Source organism: Microtus oregoni, unplaced genomic scaffold (assembly GCF_018167655.1).
Source record: "Microtus oregoni isolate MIOR12 unplaced genomic scaffold, Mior012 000011F_ref0000422, whole genome shotgun sequence".
Lineage (NCBI taxonomy): Eukaryota > Metazoa > Chordata > Mammalia > Rodentia > Cricetidae > Microtus > Microtus oregoni.
The window spans coordinates 44,562,057-44,577,827 of NW_024543070.1; the positions used below are offsets into that span (position 1 = coordinate 44,562,057).

The following is a 15,771-nucleotide window of genomic DNA, read 5'->3' on the forward strand; positions in this document are numbered from 1 at the left end:
AAACCAAGTGTCCCCTTTTCTCTTCTCTAGATCTTTTTAGGAGAGAGGGTCTCTTCTGTGTCTGGACATCATCTACCACCCACCCATGACCTGTGCTACAGCAATGCTGCTGTGTCATGTCCGTACACACAGCCCTCAGAGCTCCTTCACAGGCTGCAGATGTCAGGGCACCACTTTAGAACTCAACAGAATAAAAACAACAGTTTAATTTGGTCTCACAGAATTGCTGGCCATTTTCAGACTCCCTCACATGGTTGCAGGATATAGTTGAGGCTTCTTCGATTATCTTGTTTGGGGCAGCTGGGGGGTAGTGGTGTACTTTTCCACTCCTGTTCTTTGTGTGATATCCTTCCTTCCTTCCTTCCTTCCTTCTTTCCTTCCTTTCTTCCTTTTTTTCTTTTCTTTCTTCCTTCGTTCCTTCTTTTCCTTCCTTTCTTTGCTTTCTTCTTCTTTTTATTTTTGTTCTTGTTCTTTGTTTTAGAAAAACACTTTACAGTCCAGGTTCTTATTTCTTTTTGTACATTAGGTCATGAATTCATACAGAATGGGCCCAAACAGCTCAGACTCCTTTCCATTAGTCCTCACAAAGTGTGCTTCTCTAGGTGGAGCAGGCTAGTGCCTCAGCTGAACCTACGTGCCCTTCTCTTTGGCTTCCTTTTTCTTCTGAATATTTCCTTCACTCACTACAGGAAGCTGTCTCTGATCATTGAATATTTGTGCATATTAATTCTCATGGAAAAAAAACCCTACCCTTAACTTATTTGTTTACAATGATACCCACGGCATTCTGGGTAACACTGTAGACTCTCCCAGTTTTGCCATGGTAGCACTTAGGAGGCATTCGTTTTTCAAACAATACCCTTTCCCTTAATATCTACAATATCACCCTTCTTGTAGATTATTATGTATGTGGCCAAAGGAACAACTCCGTTTGTCCTAAAAGGCCAAGAGAACATAGAGTGAGTGCCCCTCCAGAAAAAAAGGGGGAAAGACTTTGTAGTTGTCATTTTGGTGAATTACTGGAAAATGACGGCCACGGTGGCACTTTCTTATGAATGGCTGGGCATTCGTCACTACATAGGCTTGGTGGTTTGGGGGTAGCTAGATTTTGTCCACAGCTACTGGGGGGTGGTTAAAGAGTATCTTAGTATCTTAGTTTTTTATTGGTGTTGACAAGACACCATGACCAAGGCAACTTTAAAGAAAACATTGAACTGGGGGCCTGTTTAAGTTTCAGAGGGTGAGACCCTGACCATCATGGAAGGAAGCCTGGCAGCGGGCAGGCAGGCATGGTGCTGGGGCAGAAACTGAGAGCTAACATCTAAGCCCAAAGTTGCAGGCAGAGAGCAAGACTGGGCCTGGTGTGGACTTTAGAGACCTCAAAGTCCACTCCCAGGGACACACCTCCTCCAGCAAGATCATACCTCCTAATCCTTCCCACAACAGTTCAGCCAGCTAGGAAAGAAGCATCCAAATATAAAAGCCTCTGGTGGGGGTGCATTCTCATTCAAACTACCACAGAGACTCAGGTACTATCAGTCAAGCACGAATTGTACTGTATTCTACTTCAGGCTGGTCAAGAGAAGAGAAGATGGAGAGATAATTCCAAGACCAGTCTGCCTACCTGGGAACTGGATTGCAGCAGGCCTTTCCATTCTTTCCTCTGTACAGTGACTGATAATATCATACTTCAGAGACAACCCCATAAAGACACAATTTATGGGATTTCTGAGCAGAACTAGATAGTAAAGAATCGCACAGGTGCCTAGGCAATGCCTGAGTCTGCATTAGGTATTTATATCAAGATCTGAAAACAAAACAAACAGAAAGCACACACCACACACACACACACACACACACACACACGATTCATCATCAACTCTTGAAAACTCTGGTTGGAAAAACACAGGAAACCAGGAATGGAAAGGTTCAATGATTTAACCAAATAAAACCATTAAGATCTTACCCTTTTAGGTTGGATTCAGAGTTCAGAATCCAAGCAATTTGTCATGCTAATCAGGATACCTTGGGGAGGGAAATGGAACACTATTAATAATTAAGGACCAGGACTATCAAACAACAACCAGAGTCCTGGAGACCCAGAGCATACCATGTCCCATATGCGGAGAATCGTTGAACCAATAAGCACAGTCTAAGATCTTAACCCAATTAGTTGCTTTATTCTTGGTAGACAGGGGAACGCTGAAAACTTTCCTAACCATGGAACTTAGAGATCTGAACTCATGCCCAGTTGCCCCCTTTCTGACCCACAGAATCTGAGCAGAACTCAGCCTTCAGCAGGGCAGTTGGAGAAATGGGAATGATTCTACCTGTTTATAAAGATGTTGGGAAGATCAATTGATCAATTGATGAGAAGGGCCTCATTCAGCAGCTGCATGCAGGTACCTGTCCATTCTGCGGCAAACATGAGCAAGCTCAATGCATAAAAAAGCTTAGACCTGACCCATGACTCCTTGAAAGCTATGAAAATAATTGTTTCATGTTTCCATTGTGGCCTCCAAGGAGTAAGCCCTGTTTATTTTCTCCTGAAAACCTCCCTGTTACAGGCCGCCTTTCATTCATCTGGAAGACTGGTTTTTGACCCTTGAGCTCTTAACACCTTTCTCATTGGAGAGAAAGGGCAGTTCAACCCGTCAGCAGAAAAGCACGTGTATTCCTTGACTCTGCCGGACGCTACTCAGTTCCACCCAGAAGAGGCCACAGGAGCAAGCTGTATTCAGCCCTCATCTGTCTCTGTGACCAGAATGAGGAGTAACATGGAAAAACTCATAAGGCATGAGAATAATATGGGGTTATTTTAACTGTAAAAGAAGACCACACACATGGTCCCATGTGGACTGCACCCTGGCCCATCTTCAAAAACATGGAAGTTGCGTTCTCTCCAGCCATGCGTAGGCCTGGTTTAATTAAATGTAGGCCATGAATGGGCTGGCAACCGCAACGTTGAAGCGCTGTCGATGGCTGTGGGAGAGGTTTCCCACAGTTCCCCAGTCCCCGATAAGATAGAGCACATGAAGTGAGCAACCTGAATGCTTGGCAGATGTTCCCCCCTTTTCCTCACCCTTTTGAATTTAGCAGGAAACCCCCAAGATGAGGTTTGACACAAGCATGCTTTTTTTTTCACTCCTACATTTTGAAATGGCTGTGTTTGGGGCTAATTAAGTCCACATGCTTCTGATTCATTTACACTTAACTCATCAAAATGCTGTTTTGTAATAGCCATTTGAAGTCCAAGGCGCCTCACTTGAGTCTAAAAACCCAGGAAGTTATGGTTTGCCAGCCAACAGCAGGGTTCATAGACAGAAGGTTCAAGTATGGTTCAAGACCAGAGAGTGTCACAGTTAAAAGTTGTCCTGAATGTCACCATCAAATGTGGGCTGATTCTGAATCTTCTGTCAGTCACTTGCTTGGAATGGCAGAAAATAATTACTAGAAGAAAACATGAATTAGGCAAAGTTCCTTGGACGTGATAGGGAAATTTAGTTTAAGTGACAATTGTATTTTTTAAAATTTCTCATAAAGTGCAACTAGGGTTTACAACCGAAGATTTTATGTCAATGTCCGCCACCTATTTTTGCTGTAAGAACTTACTTACATCCTGTGAGGTTTTGTTAAAGGTCAGCTTGGCACTCTCGGAAGTTGAGAAGACATAGTGGGAAAAACTTAAGTCAATGAGGGCATGTCCTTGAAGAGAATATTGCAATGCCCGTTCCTGCCTGGATGTCTCTTTGTTGCCCACCATGAGGTACGGGCCTCCCCCACCCAACCCACAGGTACACATGGTCGTCACATACCAACAACAGGGCTGAGAGACCATGAACGGAGACCTATAAAACCAGGGCCCAGAATAAACCTTTCTGCCTTTTAAGTTGATTGTCTCGGGTATTCTGCCACAGTGACAGAAATCTGACTTACACAATTATACATGAGGTGGACTGAGAGACACAGCTCACACTCTTCTCTTTAAGAGCCTTCCTTCCCTAAGGTTACCTGACTTCTGCAATCTGTGATTTTTACCAACACCTAGAGTACATAAAGTGGGATTTTAAATTGTAAAAGTTGATATTTAGACCACTAGAAAAGCGAGCTCCTACTATCCAGGAGGAAAGATGGAGAGAAGGTATGGTTTTATGATCCTATCAGCCAATGTTGATAGCTTGACAGATCCGAGCATTTTCCTTGGCTAACAGCATAAGCCAGCCTTTCGCCTGCTTCTCCACCAGTTAGTGCTCCCACTCAAACAGTGAATAAATCTTTGATTAAGACTCACTGGAAATGTGTTTGAATAAGGCCAGGCTGGCAGGGCATAACCACAGAGCATCCATCAACTTAGATCCACCTGCTGCAAGTAAGCAAACGCTTCCCCCCTAGGCTCAAAATAAAGTCTCACAGACTCAATGCCCACAGCTCATACTCTTTCCATGTGCTATGAGCAGAGTCTTTAAGATCCCATCATAGCTACTTAGTTCTGTTTATTTCACAAAAAACATGAGCATCCAACCACACCTTTTGGGGTTGTACCCACACCCCCTCCACTTCACATGGAGGGGCATCCGTGGATTTAACCCACACAGCCCCTGGTGGTCCACAATCCCCAGAGCTCCTTTCTTAGCCTGTGGACTAGAAATGGCTATGCTGTCAACCCAACATGGGATCACTACCGTCAGTGTGGACACAGCCCTCAGCGAGCCCTGGGCCTTCTTGTCCTCCCTCATGCTGGTCTGGAACCTTTACAGGGCACCTTGGAGGGCATTTGATCCTCTTATTATAAATCCTCACGCCTCGATTCTTTCCCGTTTGCACAGGATGATTAAAATGTTTCTCCTAATGCGGTGGTAAACACAAGCGTGGAAGCAGGCAGCCGTGAGCAGCAGGTCTCGGGTGATGCGCTTCTCTGCAGAGTCCCTCAACTTTCACTATTATCCATATAAGGGACTTTCTTAGACATTTTTTTCCCTAACTTCTGCCCTATGAATTCTAAGACCACAGATACTTCATAAATCTGTTCATATAAACATAAATATGCATAAATTACAGCGCCTCACCACCACCCTCGAGACTCGCGGCTCTGCCCCGAGGAGAGCACATAGTCCCCTGTGAGAATATATGGTCCGCATCAGTGTTCCCCAGAGGGAATAAACAGCCCAGCAGCAGGACCCTTGCTCAGCTGCCCAGGCTCTGAGTTCAGTCCCAACACCACAAAAAGTAAAATCAGATAAAAAGGGGAAAGGAGACTGAAAAAAAGCAACACAGCAGGTCCCCTCTGATGGTGCATTTTCTAGTTTACCTCTACTTAATAGTTGTTTGTTAATTATATCTCAATAAAATTAGATTTGTTTCACATCGGACACATTAAAAAGCAAGAGAGGGCAGGTAAAAGTAATTTCAGTAATAGATTTTACTTACGCTACTATATCTGAAGTATTATTGCACCAGGTAAGGAATCTAAAAACTGAGAAATGAGATATTTATGCTCTTATTTTCTTACCAAGTCTTCGAATCCTGGTGTGTTTCAGCCTTCACACACACCACGGTGTTGAATAATGACTTTCCGAGTTCAGGAGCCAGCTGTCATCAGCCCTGGACAGTGTGGTTTTAAACGATCCAGACTCATCTACGCTCATCATTCTTGCCATTCACCTCTCCCAACAGCTCCCAAGGTCAGGAGGGCTTCTCAGAGCTGCAGTATTCCCCTCAGCCTCAGGGGACAACCCCCAGGAGATTCCTGAAGCCACAGTCAGGATGCCTACACACAGGAATGTCATCGGACGCTGAGCCGGCTCCCAGGGCTCCCAGGTCACTCGTGAAAAGAGGCCACTGTGAGGAGGAGGAGAACTTACCTTACCATGCTGGTTAGAGTGGCATCTAATGTAAAGCATCAGTGACCCACTTCTGCAATTTTCCACTTCACATTTTCAGACTGTGCAGGCTGTAGCTGACTTTAACAACAGAAAGTAGCACAGTAGATCAGAGGAGCTGTTGTACTTGACTGTGTAGGCTCTCGAGTTCTGGCTTCTATTTTTTTTGTACCCTGTGGTTTCACTTGTCCAGTGTTTTTCATTCTTCTTTCAGGGTGGTCATCTGTGTCTGTAGTGTCTATATTAGCCGTGGTCTGTCACTATAACAAAATACTTTGCAAAGCTTGGAAGATTGATTTGAGTTATGAGTGTAGAGGTCTCAGGCTGAGGCCTGAGAAGAGACAGGTATCACAGAACTCCTGGCAACTAGGAAGCAGGGAAGTGTGGTGGAGAGCTGCCAAGATACCGTATAGCCTTAAAGGTTCTTGTCCAGAACCCGCTCATTCCAGCAAGGCCCCATCTCCCTAAGCTGCCACCAGCTGGGTACCGTAACTCCAACTCAGGAGTCTTAAGAGAACATTTCAGATTCCAACCCTCCCAAGTCGGCTAGCTGCTTTTTCTTCTGCTCGATAACTCTAAAAAGTAGTCCGTTTCTCCACCATGGGATGTTGCTTCCAGGTGGGACATTCTCTCCAGTTCTTTGATCTTGATCCCTAACAGGACCACTTCCAGGTTACAGGAAGAGATTTATGGAGAATGGAAGGGACTGGCATGAGTGAGAAGCATCAGTCAGGGGTAAATGGGTATGTTATGTGCAAATGCATTCTCAATGGGCTGTAAAATAAAGCTTTATCTGCTGCCTCATGAACCAGAAGAAGGAAAGAAAGAAAGAAAGAAAGAAAGAAAGGAGGGAGGGAGGGAGGGAGGGAAAAGGGAGGGAGGAAATAAGGAAAGGGAAGAAAGGAAGGAAGAAGGAAGGAAGAAGGGAAGAAGGAAGGAAGGAAGGAAGGAAAGAAGGAAGGAAGGAAGGAAAGAAGGAAGGAAGGAAGGAAGGAAGGAAGGAAGGAAGGAAGGAGTAGACATGTCTCTGTCAAGGCTGGGTGCAGAGACTGCCTGTAGCATCCACAACACTCTTACAAGCCCTAGCCTAGCATCTTTGGCTGAGCCTATGCCATCTGTATTGTCTTAACTCATCAGCCAAACTGTAAAGAAATGAAAACAAGAAAAATATACTAAAATAACCCTGAAAAGCTGCAATTCAGAACTCTACCCTTCCACCATCGGAGTAAATTTTGTGGGCTTCCAGATCACCTCCACTCTAATATCCCCAGAAGAGAGGAACTAACAGACCTCTGACAGACTTCAGGGCAGACCCACTGAAGACTGCAGGCTCAGTACACTTCCACCATCTAATAGTCTCCAGTCCCTCCCTCCTGCCTTCAGGTGGCCCAAGGCTGCCTGTATTTCACCCATCCTGACTCATTTCCAGACAGGTGTGGAGTCAGGTGGGAGGAGAGAACAGGGGAAGATGTTCGAAGCCTTTGGGCCAGCTACTCTGTAAGGCACAGCTCAGCAGGAAACAGGAGGGAACTGACTTTAACCAGGAGGAAGGCGAGAACTGGTTCCCAAAGGTTGTCCTCTGACCTGCACACACACTCTGCGACACTCGTCGTGACACATTCACACACACACATGCACACTAAATAATAAATAAACAATATAATGTAATATAATATAAGAGTCATAGTGGCCAAGATTGGGTTCTGCAGCTGTTTTGGGGCACCGTGGCTACACACATACACACACACACACACACACACACACACACACACACACACACACAGGCTCCCCAACCTTGGTATTTAGCGAGCATTAAACGCAGTCTGGGGCTGTTGAGATAGCTCAGCAGGCCTCCCTGGGTGCCAATCCTGACAGCCTGAACTTCACCCTGGTGGGAGAAGAGAACCTACTCCAGCAAGTTGTCCTCTGACCTCCATGTCTGTGCTGTACCACACGCCCCTCAAATACATAAATGCAATTCTTAGAAATATATATGTATTTAAAAAGAGCCATGGGGTGGGTAGAGAGATGGCTTCAAGGTTCAAAGTGCTTTCTGCCCTTGCAGAAGTACTGAGTTTGGTTCCCAGAGTCTGTGTCAGGTGACTCGCAACTGTCTATAACTCTGACTCCAAATGTCACCCTCTCCTGGCCTCCTCAGGCACCCTCACACACGTGGAATGGACACACACATGCAGACACTTAAGTAAAAATAAAAACATTTTTTCATTTTTTTCTTGACCTTTTGATATAGGCCTTATTATGTAGCCCTTGATGTCCTATGTAAATTCACTATGTAGATCAGGATTACCTTGAACTCACAGAGATCCTACTGCCTCTGCCTCCTGAGTGCTGGGATTAAAGGTCACATCACCAAACTCAGAAAAAAAGTTTTAATTAAAAATAAGTAAACGAAATCGTAAAGGTAGTATGCTTCTCCTTAGGATGGGGGTTCCAATCAGGAATGATTTCTCTCTGTGTACTTACTGTGTGTAGGGACAATTCTGCCTGTCCCAGCTGGGACTGACCCTGCTAGTCACTTCTTGTGCACAGAGGCCAGGCATTCTGCCAAAATGCCTACAACGCACAGCACAGCCCTAGCTCTGGGGAGCCAAAGGATCCCTAGGGTGTGCTGGCCAGCTAGTCCAGCTGAATCAGTAAACTCCAAGCTCATGTGAGGCCTGTCTCAAAAATAAAATAATAATAAGGTGGATGAGTTGATAAGATGGCCCAGTGGGTAAGGGTGTTTGCCACCAAGCTTGAGCTCTGACTCGTATCCCCAGGACCCACACTGTGGGAGGGGAGAACAGACTCCTGAAAGTTACTCTCTGATACACACACACACACACACACACACACACACACACAGATTCATTCTCTGGTCATTTCCCCTGTGTCTCTCCATGAACCAGGCCCTCTTCTGAGCACACAGGAGAAAGTCCAGCTGTTGTCCCCTTGGCTTGCAGGCTTTGATTGCAGAGATGCAGAGAGGTTAAACAAATAGCCCCGGGCCTCACAGCTGGTAAAGCACAGGAGCAGAACTCTAACCAGTTGTTACCCTGACAAGAGAGCCTTCACATTGGACCATCGGCATGGCGATCTGGGGTAATAGAGCCTGACACTTTCAAGTTATCAGAGCCGAGACACGCAGGTGTTTCCACCTACCAAATGTCTCCCCCTTAGCCACATTGACCCAGGGACACTATGGAAGAGGACCAAGCCCCCAGGCCACTCTTCCTTCCTTGACCCTGTCTTCACCCTGAGGTCACTGGAAACTGCAGGCACCACACTCCATCCACAAATTTAAAGGCACAAAGAGGCAGGTTACTCCTCAGTGCTCTCGCCCTGGTTCTGAGGAGCAACTCTAAGGCTGGAGTGAATCCCCACCCGTCTGAGCTAGCCTGAAGGAAACAGCGGCATTTTAGAAACACTCTCCCATGAAGGGAGGTGAGCTCACTTCCTGAGGAAATTACTGCAGGGGGCGTCTGCAGGGGCCAGCTGGGCCTGGTTTGACAACCTCTGAAAAGGCCTATGGTGTAACCAGGCCTGAATATTGATTCAAATGAGTTATGCATATTTGTGTCCTTTATAATTTTATCACATTTTCCCTCCACATAGTTCGTCTGTATAAGACCCTGGGCTCATCAGCTCTTAGACGCCATGAAGACAACCGCTTTGAAATACTTGGTAACCAAAGAAGCTAAAGTCACTCGTGAAAACTATAAGGAAAGTGGCAGAAAACCCTCATCTGGGAGGGATCTGAGCGCGGGTCCTCAGAACCAAACAGTGTCCTGTCTCACTGTCTTTCCTGAGACCGTGGACGGGAAAACAGGGCTGCCCGCGAAGTATCCAGCGATTGTCGTTAAAACGAATAGGGCTCTTTTCAAATATCCACATTCTTTTCACATGGCCTCACGAAAACATAAACATTCACTCCATCCTCAAAAAATGCAGGGGCTCTGGAGAAAAGAGCCACCTGTTCAGCCTCCTGGTCAGGGCAGGAGCCACAACTGGGTGTTAGCAGTCGGTTCCCAGCAGGGACGGCTTCCGGCTTTAAGTACCCATGTATAGGAGTGAGAGGCAGCGTTTGAAAGCCTCTGTCCAGGACGCTTCCCGGTCCTGCCCGGCAGGCAGAAGTGGCCCTCAAAAGAGACACTCAGAGAGGAAGTGGGCCCTCCAAAGCCCGTGTATTCTATTATTGTCTGATTTCTTGTGTCTATTCTTAGTCTTTCACCAACCCAAAGGGCAGCAGAGCATAAAGTCTAGATTCCTTCCCTACATGATAAATAGACTTTTATTCATTTTTTTTTATCCTGAAAACTCACTGATAAGAACCTCAGTTGACTGTTGGTTCCTCTGAGCCCCAGTTGGGGAGGGGAGTCAGATAGGAATAATTGATTTCTAGTGATGGAATCTTAATTGTCATTATCCAAGAGAAATGAAGCATAATGTATACAAACCCAAGAATAACAAAGTCAGCTGTTGTTTATTTATACTGTGTCTGTGTGTGTGCATGTACCTGCATGTGTGTCTGCATGCTTATGGATGTGTGTGTGTGTGATGTAGTATGCATGTGTGTGTACATGTGTCCAGGTGTGCACACAAGAGGGGGAAGACATCAGTGCTCTTTTTCATTGCTCTCACTGATGGTCTGAGAATGTGTCCATCTTTAAATCACTTCTCTACATCTTGGGGTTGTAGCAAGAATAATAAAAACCCAGAGACAGTTATTGGGGTTCAAGGTGAAGATCAGAAAAGCAAAACAGACAAGCCACTAAAGTGTAATGATATTTCATTTGTATTTTAATAAATAAAGCTTGCCTGAAGATCCGAGGGTAAAACAGCCCCCCTGGCCAACCTTACAGACCAGGCAGTGGTAACACACCTTTAATCCCAGTAGCCGCACTAGTTTGCCAAGGAAACAGGGCAGTAATGGTGCACACCTTTAATCCCAGCACTAGAGAGGAATATAAAATGGGAGAGACAGCTCTCAGTCAGTCTCATTCTGAGGATTCCTGAGGTCAGGATTGTCATTTCAGACTGAGGGAGAGGTAAGAGCCAGTGCTGGCTGCTTTGCTTTTCTGACCTTCAGGTTGAACCCCAATATCTGTCGCTAGAGAAGTCTTACCTTTACCAAGGCTGAACAACTACAGACTGAGCCCTGAGTCTCTGTCTCTTCTGGGTTTATATTCTTCTTTAGTGCTGGGATTAAAGGCATGTGATTCCCTAGTCCTGGATTAAAGGTGTGAGCCACCAACACCTGAATCTGTTTCTGTGTTGATCTTTTTTTTTTTTTGCACCTATTCCATTTTTTTATTAGCTTTTTTCTTTTCAATAAAAGGGTCCATTGTGGACTAGTGAGATAGCTTCTATATGTTCACCTTCTTGTTCACCTGTGATTGAGTTTATTGTAGAGAAAGGTAGCAGAGATTGTGGTTGTGTAAGAACAGTCAGACACAGAACTAACGTGGGCTTAGCAGCCCAGCCATGGGTCTGCCCGGTTCTTCCGCATCAGGAAGTTAATCTTTCGAGCCATTTCCATGTTGTAGATCCTCCGGCATGTTTCATAGCTCTCCCGCTGGCGGCGGCGGCAGGGCTTCTCATAGAAACACCGCTGCTTTATGACCTCAGTAAGCCCATCGGTAGTGAGGATTCTGTTCAGGGTCCTGTATGCACCTTCCACGTTCCCCTCCTGAACAATCACAGTCCTGGCAATGAACTTCAGGTGTTTAGCCATGGCCTCGCTTTCAAATCTTCATTCTTCAGGACCTACAGGCTGCGGCTGTAGCACTTGGACTCCTTCTGTGTTGATCTTGTGTAGCCCAGGGTGGCCTTGGACCATCTGCCTCTGACTTCCAAATCCTGGGACTGATTAAAGGAGTATGACACCACTGCCTGACATCTAGTGGCTTAGTTTTAGCTTCTGATCTTCAGGCAACCTTTATTTATTAAAACATAAATAAAATATTGTTTACTGGGTCCAGCCTCTGATGACAAAAGCATCTCTCTGGATGCTAGAGGAAAAAAGAAACTTTTCTAACGGAAGACTCTATGTGCCTGTGGAAGAGAACATTGTAACTCCAAATCAAATGTTTAAAAAATGGCCAGGGTATAGTAGTGCACGCCTTTAATCTCAGCACTCAGGAGGAAAAGGCAGGTGGATCTCTGTGAGTTCAACCCAGCTCAGTATACATAATTAGTTCCAGGTCAGCCAGAGCTATATAGTGAGATCCTGTCTTGAAAAAGAAAGAAAGAGAGAAAGGAAGGAAGGAAAAAAGGAAGGAAGGAAGGAAGGAAAGAAGGGAGGGAAGGAAGGAAGAAGGGAGGGAGAAAAGGAAGGGAAGGAAGGAGGGAGGGAGAGAGGAAGGGAGGAAGAAAAAACATTCGGTTGGTTACATCAACCAAACTGATCTCTTTGATTTCAGAGAACAGCACTGTCAACTGGTCTTTGGAGGTAGTAGAACAACGCAGGTCAAACAGTAGATTCCACAAAATTCATCAAAAAAGTGCACTCCTCAAACTATGTGCTGAGTGGTACCAGAAAAGTGCCCAGACTCTCCCCCAACGGGAGTCTCTTGCTGCAACTTCACCAGGAGCCCACAGTCTTGCACAGTTTACAAAGAAGAGGGAAATGCTTGCTGCCTGGGTTCATATCTGTTCCTCACTGGGAAGGATTGTTGCAGGAGCCATGAAATGGGATGAGTTGGGGAGCAATACCTCCCTGGGTAAACTACCTTCCCTTAGACCTTCTCCCAAAGGAGTGGGCCAGTAAGTACCAAAGTGCAGGCTGGAGTCTCTACATAATCTACACAGTACATCGCATATGCCAAACATACCACGCCACACATCAAACCACATACAAAGATACACCAACACATACATACATTCACACATGATAACATACATCAAACATGCCATATTATATACACCAAACTTCACATTGTGGCACACCCCTCTGCACACCACTTCATCCCACTGCACACATACCATACCATACATCACACACTCCTCACACCTTACACACCCTAACAATACTATATACCACACAGAAACATTACATTGTGTTATGCACACCCCCACATAAACACACTGGGAAATCTTGCTTGTACAGGTAGAGAGACCATGGTGAGAATCTGTGCAATGTCTCTGAAGAGTCAAAGAGGACAAGGACATAAGTGGCTCTAGGAGACCTTTATGTCACTGGGTAGCCAAATGTAATGACATCCCAGGCTTCTTCTCAGAGCACAATAGGCTGGGCCTCTCTCAGCTGGGAGGCAGTACATTGTTAGTCACTGCTTTTGCAAAAACAAAGTGGACCACAATCCACACTCTAGAAAGTGCCCGTGCCTCCAACTTTATAGATAGGAAAAGGAACAGTAAATCTCAACACCAAATGAGCTTTTTAGATCAATTGATAGCAAACCAAAACGGATGTTTTGTAAACAAAAGTAAGTTGCAGGTGGCACCTTCTTTGTGAGACCAACCCAAGCTTCCATCAGTAAGGCAAGAATTTAAAAGGGGTGCACGAGTGAGCTCTATAGGGGGAAAGGAAAGAGGACCATAGCGTGTCATTCATATGGAGTAGGCATATATCCATTCATGTGTGGACAGGAAAAGAGCATGAAGGAGCCACAGCAACAACAACAGTTGTCTGTGAGAAAGAAGAAGGGTTGTCCAGCACGGAGACAGTCAGACCCAACAGCTGTCTGTGAGAAAGAAGAAGGGTTGTCCAGCAAGAAGACAGTCAGACCCAACAGCTGTCTGTGAGAAAGAAGAAGTGTTGTCCAGCAAGGAGACAGTCAGACCCTTTCACATTTGACTCTGTTACTCTCATTTACTGGAATTGCTGAGAATGAAAATTCATTTTGATATTAATTGTGTAGCTTTAAAAACCAGTGCTAACAACAAGAAAAACGAAAGGAAAACATAAATCAAACTTATACCCATAAGTAAAAATTATTAGCTTTTAAATGTACGCCTCCATTTGCCCGCCACTCTGGTTTAAAAGTCTGATTTTGTTCATGAGCTTCTGAAGATCACTCACAGAAATCCAAGAGCTATGTGTCCAGCCTCTTCTGCGTCCCAGTGTACTGGAGAGTCAGGAACTCCAGGGCTTGATGGCAGTGGTGGATGCCACAGTCAGCAGAGGCGTTAACATTGTGTGCTTGGGACCATATCCAGCTGTCTCTGGCTCCTATCAACACGTGACCACTCTCCTGTTTAAGTTTCTACTTCTCCTCATACTGGAGAAAAAACAGTCCATTTACCCTCTGGTATCCATGGGGTTCTAGGATCCATCACATCAAAACGTAGGGACATAAATCCATTGTACAAAAGTCTTAGTCTTTGCATAAGGCCAACACTCCTCCTCTTGTCTGCTGTCGTCTCTGTCTTAGCTGGGCTTTCTACGGCTGCAATGAAATACCATGACCAAAGCATCCTGGAGAGAAAAGGGTTTATTTGGCTTCCACTTCCACAGCACTGTTTGAGTTCCTCAAACAGGGCAGGAACCTGGAGGTAGGAGCTGACACAGAGGCCATAGAGGGGTACTGCTCTTCATGACTTGCTCAACCTGTTTTCTTGTAGAACCAGCACCACCAGTCTCACAGATGGCACCACCCACAATGGGCTGGGCCTTTCCCCATTGATCACTAATTAAGAAAATACCTTATAATTGGATCTTAGGAAGGCATTTCCTCAACTGAGGCTCCCTCCTCTCTAACGACTCTAGCTTTTGACAAGTTGACAAAAAACTAACCAGTACAATCTCTATATTACTTATTTTTTAAAAATTTACTCATTTTTACTTATATGTGAGTGTTTTGCCTGCATGTGTTTATGTATCACATACATAAAGTGCCCAAAGAAGTCAGAAGACGACATCAGATCCCCTGGGACCAGAGTTAAAGGTGGTTGCGAGCTACCATGTGTATGCTGTGAACCAAACCAGGGTCCTTTGCAAGAGCAGTCAGTGTTCTTAATTGCTGGGCCATCTCTGTAGACCCTCTGCCTATTATTTATTTAGGTATTGGTTTTTTTTTAGATAAGGTCTCTCTACATAGCCCTGACTGTCCTAGAACTCACTACTTTAATCAGGCTGGCCTTGGACTCACTGAGATTGGCCTGCCACTGTCTCCTGAGTGCTGGGATTAAAGGCAAGTGCCACCACACCCAACATATACCTTAATTTTTGAGGCCAACTTTCTCACTGAGCCTGGACCTCACCAATTCTGACAATTTAACTGTCTATAGAGCCCTAAGGATGCTTCTGTCATAGTCCTGAAATTGGATTACAGGTTTAGGCCAGTGCGCCCAGCTAGGGCTCTTAACTCAGGTTGTTAGCACTTCACCACCCAGCCATCTCCCAGCCCCATAGCTGACAAACCTCAGAGAGTGGCCAGGCTTGGGGACACAATGGCTGACAAGCTCAAGGCCAGACAGACTTTTGCCACAATTCCTAGCTCATTGTCTTGGCATCACCAGCACAAGCCCTTCAGAGGCCACTCCCTCCACCTGTTCCCACTCTTTTGATCCCAGCGAGGAGACAAAGGAATGAATCACACCTAGATGTTTGTGACAACTCCCAGTCTACTCTGAAACCAAGCAAGGGTGAAACACAGAATTGCATTCACCAGAGCTGCATGTCTCTGGGGGGGGAATGCATCATTGCAAAATCTGACCGCTCAGCTTTCAAAAGAGTAGTCACATGGTCATTATTGGGATCCTTGCTGGAAATCTGTCCTATGCCAAATGCCGTTACTTCACAAGATAGGAAACTAGGCCCTACCCAGATGTGGGCATGGAATCCATGACTGCTCACATGTAGCAGAGCAGAGAGCCCCTGCTAAAAGGTCCTGACAGTATGTAAGACACCTGCAAAGTAAGGAGGGTGGGA

General features: G+C 45.5%; 1 protein-coding gene and 1 pseudogene across 1 annotated transcript; both read right to left on the reverse strand.

The window, feature by feature from the left end:
- Nucleotides 1–522: 522 nt before the first annotated feature.
- On the reverse strand, nt 523–1,007 carry LOC121453211 (annotated as a pseudogene).
- Nucleotides 1,008–11,287: 10,280 nt separating this feature from the next.
- On the reverse strand, nt 11,288–11,613 carry LOC121453116 (28S ribosomal protein S21, mitochondrial-like). The gene has a single exon (XM_041659620.1). The coding sequence runs from the start codon at nt 11,611–11,613 to the stop codon at nt 11,350–11,352; it is 264 nt and encodes an 87-aa protein (XP_041515554.1). The 3' UTR covers nt 11,288–11,349.
- Nucleotides 11,614–15,771: the final 4,158 nt, after the last annotated feature.